Source organism: Austrofundulus limnaeus, unplaced genomic scaffold (assembly GCF_001266775.1).
Source record: "Austrofundulus limnaeus strain Quisiro unplaced genomic scaffold, Austrofundulus_limnaeus-1.0 Scaffold0, whole genome shotgun sequence".
In the NCBI taxonomy this organism is placed as follows: Eukaryota; Metazoa; Chordata; class Actinopteri; order Cyprinodontiformes; family Rivulidae; genus Austrofundulus; species Austrofundulus limnaeus.
This window is the reverse complement of record NW_013952402.1, coordinates 10,097,596-10,103,482: the sequence shown is the minus strand read 5'-3', so window position 1 is coordinate 10,103,482 and position 5,887 is coordinate 10,097,596. Positions and strand designations below refer to the sequence as shown.

General features: G+C 39.1%; 1 protein-coding gene across 1 annotated transcript in view; it reads right to left on the bottom strand.

Annotated features, from left to right (window-relative positions):
• The window catches only part of cep68 (centrosomal protein 68), a 17,492-nt gene extending 12,956 nt beyond the window's left edge, over positions 1-4,536 (bottom strand). The window contains exons 1-2 of the mRNA XM_014002608.1: positions 4,253-4,536; positions 872-1,151 (exon numbers count right to left, since the gene is read on the bottom strand). Of these exons, the coding sequence (XP_013858062.1) occupies positions 872-1,151; positions 4,253-4,257 (285 nt within the window). The 5' untranslated portion in view covers positions 4,258-4,536. The remainder of the gene's footprint in view (positions 1-871; positions 1,152-4,252) is intronic.
• Positions 4,537-5,887: the final 1,351 nt, after the last annotated feature.

Here is a 5,887-nt window from a genome sequence, read left to right as displayed (position 1 = left end):
ATTCCAGTGAAATATATTTATGTTTGTGGTTGTAATGTGACAAAATATGGAAAAGTTCAAGGGGTATGAATACTTTTGCAAACCACTGTACGTAGGTGTGTATATGTGTATGCGTGTATGTATATAGGTATGTGTGTGTACAGTATGTGTCTGGCTGTGTGTGTTTTGTGTATATTACTTAGCGAGGTTGTAATTATTGTATGTACAGTATGTGTGGATGTGTATATGTGTGTGTGTGTGTGTGTATATGTATATATATATATATATTTGCGTATGGGTATAAGTACATATATAAGTTTATGTTTGGTTGCTGGGTGTTCGTTTTCTTCATTCTCTGATGGTCAGKTGTCGGGTGTGTTGTCTTGTGTGTTATTGGTGTTCATTTCACGTCTTTGAATTTCTATCAGTTTCTCTCTTTACAGTTCTTACACTTCTCTTCTTTTTCTTTTTCCTCTTTACTATAGTATATAAAAAAGTCACTGATGATGAAGAAATTAAGAAACTAACACTCAGTTCTGTTTTCTACTGAAGTGGCTAAAAAATGATTCATGAACAATCATTGGCCTTGGGAAGAATGGTCACAACTTTTATTCCTAAATGAAAAAAAGATGTTGCAATTCTAAATACTGTAGTTTCTCTTCATTTTACCGTACTCAAACAATGGTTTTATCGTCAGGCTCTACAGTTTTGMTATTTTTGAAGCAAAGTGTAATTTATTTACAGCACATTCAGGAGAGACAAATGTAAAACTGTTACTTCCACACCATGGAGCACATGCAGTTCTCAAGTCAAAAAATGCACCATCATTACCTCTAAAGAGACAAATCTATGAATTAAAAAACTGCTTCCTTCTTTCTCTTTCTTTCTTTACCTTTTCTGCAACGTTCTGTGGATGTGTCCCTTTTAAAATAGACACGTGCTGTTCTTCAGAGGTAAGAGGTCTTCTCGACACATAGCGTCGGTCCGTCAGGTACCTGGAGGTGGATGCTATGGTCACATTTTTGTTTGCCTCCTCCTTGTTTTTGCTCTCAGTTTTGTCTTGTTTGCTGTTTTCTGCAGCTGGATTTAACCTCTTGCTGTGTTTGAACTCTGGAGGCATCCTCCACCGCTGGCTGCATCCATTACCTTCCATTTGTGAGGGCGTCTGTGAACTAAGCCAATATCACAGTGTTTAGTGTTATGCAAAACTGAGTATTACATTTATCTCACTGGGTCAGTTCATATAACTCACTCAGCACTACTACTACACTAAATGTTAGCATGATATCTGTAAAACTGACTGAATTATAACCCTTTATGAGTTTTCTAAGGTCGGTTAGCTGTGGCGGACAACTTAAGTTGGGGTGTCTCCCAATATAAATTAGTTCTAGATGTACAGGGGTTAGACAATGAAACTGAAACACCTGTCATTTTAGTGTGGGAGGTTTCATGGCTAAACTGGACCAGCCTAATCTTCATTAATTGCACATTGCACCAGTAAGAGCAGAGTGCTAAGGTTCAATTAGCAGGGTAAGAGCAGTTTGGCTCAAAATATTGCAACGCACACAACATTATGGGTGACATACCAGAGTTCAAAAGAGGACAAACTCTTGATGCACGTCTTGCTGGTGCATCTGTGACCAAGACAGCAAGTCTTTGTGATGTGTCAAGAGCCACAGTATCCTGGGTAAKGTCAGCATACCACCAAGAAGGACGAAGAACGTCCAACAGGATTAACTGTGGATGCAAGAGGAAGCTGTCTGAAAGGGATGTTATGGTCTAAAACCAGGTGTTTCAGTTTCATTGTCTAACCTCTGTACATCCTGTGATCATTTCCTGAAAGTTTCATTAAGATCCATCTCATGATTCATGAGATTTGCTAACAGATACAGTTGACTAAAATAGTTGCCTTTGAGATGTTTTGGTAAAACGCTGATAGGCAAAAACATGATTACCCACCTTTCATCAATCAATTATAACATCATGATCAGGTTCTGTTTTGCTCCCAAAACAGCCTCAGACTGACGGAGACATGAAAACCACCAGACCGCTGGAGGTCTGCTGAGGTATCTGACACCGAGCCATCAGGAGCAGATTCTTTATGTGGGGTCTCTGCTTTAAATCTTATAATCTTATGAAGAGTGGTACATGAACCTGGTCGCTGAAAGAGTGGAACTCCTCTCCCTTCCCTTGTTTCCTGTGGGGTAACTAAGCAGCTGACCTAAAAAGCGTCCCGTTCGGTTCAGGTTGCGTAATGATATGTTGCTCCTCACCTGACCAACCTCATTAAAACTGCATACCGGTACTTCTCCGGGCTGACGGAACTAGAGAAACCGAATGCTGTTTAACAGTAGCAGAGAGCTCAAATCCATCACAGTAAAAACACTAAAATATTTTAATATGAAATCAAATGGTTTGAACACCTCAGAAAACTTCGTAAACTGTCCCAAATTTTGTGAAGATTTTTTATATTAAAATACATCCAAGATTAGGAAGTCAGTTAACTCTTTTTATAGTGTAAATCTAACACTGATTTGAACCTAGATGCAAGTTTTCCAACTAGAACAAAGCAGTTTAACAACACAAATCACTTTATCTAACCCACTGCCAAAACACAGGTGATAGATAACCTGTCTGTGTGTGCGCTTGTTTTCTGTCTTAAAGGAGACATAACCTGCAAAATACACTTATTTTAGACTTTATTTACGTTCCGTTGTGTATTTGGAGTCTCTAGAAGTGCAGAAAAGTTTAATTCAGTCTCTCCTGATGCTGCAACAATATCTTCTGTTTGGGTCATATTTTTCAACCGTTTCAGYTTTTTTCTATTTTCTATGACKTTTTCTGAATTGTTATGTCACATTATTTGTGACAAAACTGCCAAATAAGATCTGGACTTACTAACTACAATTTGGTGAGCTTCATTCTCCTCTGGCTCTGGGTCAGACTCTCCAACATGTAAGGCTGGATGGACAAGTCTTCCAATGTTGACATCTTAATTAATTTGTAAATAAAATGTTGGTGCGCTGCTGCAAAGACATAAACCTCTCTATCAAACTGGAACGGGCCGCTCTAGGAGCTGGAGGGTGGGTGTGAAATGCCTCATTTGGATTTAAAGAGGCAGCCTCAAAACGAGTTGATCTGAGGCATATCTCAGAAAGGGAGCAAAAGAGGGGCTTGTGGAGTTACAATAAGGAGGAATTCAGACCAAAGCATTATAGACCCCAAATTAATGATTTAAATGTGAAAAACAAGGATTTAAAAGCAGGATATRTCTCCTTCTACAAGGCATCTCAGGAACAACTGAACAGATTTCATGAATCTCTCTAAAAAAAAAAAAACAACCAGTGGATGTACATCTACAACTGGCTAACTTTTAGAACCAAACAAAGCCATCAGTCACTGCTGCCAACACGCAGGTGCTGTATCCTGTTCATGGTAGTACACAGGAGTCTGTCCCAGAGAGTTGGAGGAGGACACAGGACAGGTTGTTACTCCATTATAAAAGACATTCAAGTACTTTAACACAAATACAGGTATAAATTTATTGCCCAGCTTATGAAATTCACTGTTGCATGCAAATTCTCAGTTTTCAGAATTTGCATTTACAGCGCGTTCACAAAATGTGCCTAGAATTTGCATACGTGTCCTAAAAAAATGTCTTGCAACATTCCTGCAGAAGCATTGCAACGTTATGACTGACACAGGAAAGAGTCCTGCTGGTGATGGCCTCAGGAGAAACACTTCCTGTCACATTGTAAATAAGGCAAGTTAATCACAAAGCTCAGTCTGATCAGGCATCTATAGGATGCACAGATGACCTATTCCTCAAAGGTCAAAGSTGATGGWGGTCATAATGTTATGGCTGACCGGTGTGCAGCTTTAATTACTGTTAGGGCTCTCTGATGTTTTGTTTAAAATGTTCAGAACAGCTTGGGTTGAACTAAAGTCATGTTTTGAGTCACAGTTCCTGTATGCAAACTTATAGCCTGCAGCAGATCAAAGGGCTAAATGAGTGATCTACTCAAAGCGATAAACTACCGGTTTATAATCTGTCCGTGTTATTTAATTACAGTGAGCCTCTAACTGTGGTTAATCTCTTCGGAGTATCTCTCATAGAAAGCATCACCCACTTTCCTTTGTCCACCAGTCTGTCAGCGGAAGTAAAACCATCGACTTTCACTATTTTCGTGCAGACAGAAAACAGCTAAACGACCTGTCGTGGGGCTATTAAACCAGAAAGCTTATTAAAAGAAGTAAAAAGTCGAATATTTACCTCATGAAGTGTCTAGCTGCTGTGCTTCTCGGTAGCTGTTGATAAATGCTGCCTCCTTCCTCTGAAGCTACATGTCGCCTTCAGGCTCCTCTCACTGCCGCTCCTGTCCTCTCTAAACCAAGCCTGTTCATTCCACTGCGCATTAAAACAAGAACTCCATTTACACAAGAGGCATTTTTTCCCATACGCTGTATGATTAATACTCATATTTTGGAAAGATAATCGCCGCCGTAATGCAGCGCYACCCAGTAAAATCGGTACATTGTTTTCGAAATGCGATTGTTTTAAAAATACAAAATAACTCTCCCAAAAGCTGACAATGCATGTTCAAAGAGTTTACGTTTTGACGCCAAAGAGATTTCCCATTTTTTTACAGGTCCGTGAAGGCAACAAGGCGGGTGTGACTCTTCACTCCTCCCAGTGGACAGAATGAAAACTGCACCAACACTTCAATAAATGTGCTCCAATCTGCACTACGTCAGTGTAAACTTCAGCATTTAGGCACATTTAAGCTTTAATTTTTACATTCAGAATCAGGATTTAACACTTGCATATGACATTTAACATTTAAATTTAATATTTATTAAAAAAATAGCAAATGCAAGAACAGTGAGTTAAACAACCAAATAAAAAAGTGTTAGTGGAATTAGTGAGCAAAATAATGAAGATGTGTTGAACATTTTATTTTACACTTGGCACCTATAGGCCTGCAGTCTGGTTGTCCTCCTTATTGTCATTGCTTCATATTCTGTACGGTAGAGCAGATTTTATTTATGTTTTTTCTGCCCACCCAAGCGCTATTTGTGAGCCAGAAAAGTGTCATTTAAAATGCTTAACTACTTTGACAACAGTTAAAAAGTCAGTCATAAAATATTTATTCATACTATCGGGATTTGTAGGTTTTCTGGCACCAAAATGTTATATTCCATGGCTGTTGCACATAAAGCTTAACAGCACACACGATTTGTTTATTTTTAGGAAATAAAAATAAATTTAGTAGCTGTGCGATAGTGGAATAAAATCCTATCAATTTGTTTTTTTATTTATTTTATGAAACAGCTGCACGTGTCAATGTTTTATTTACAACTCCCATCCTCTGCCATCATACTACCACAATCCAGCAGGCTTGTTAGGCTGATATCAAATTTTGCAGTAAAGTGACAGGTTGTGGTGAGAAAACTGTAAGAGGATTTGCAGGTTAGTCCAATTATGTCCACAGGAGTATAACACTGGGTKTTCAGTAAACCCAATCATGTACATGTCATATTCTGAGCAGCCTCCATCCTCCCATCTGTATGTTTACACAACCACTGCAACACTTGGCACAATCAAATATACGAGTTGTCACTGCTGGATGACATGTTGTTGTGTAAAAGCCATCAGACTTTGTGTAACAAACCGTACTCAGTGTTGCTTTTGATTTTACATGAGCAGCAGATATTGTGCTGGTCTATAAATTCACAGGTGTGTCTGAATGAAGTGGGAGGATAAAGTAAATGGGACCGATGTCTGAGTGACTGAACGCCGGTGCCCTAACACATCGACGAAGCCATTAATGTAACGTTTTCTCATCGCTGTGAAGGGCTCAGGTGACACGTCAGTACTTCTGTTCAACAGGCATGATGCACTCTGTCC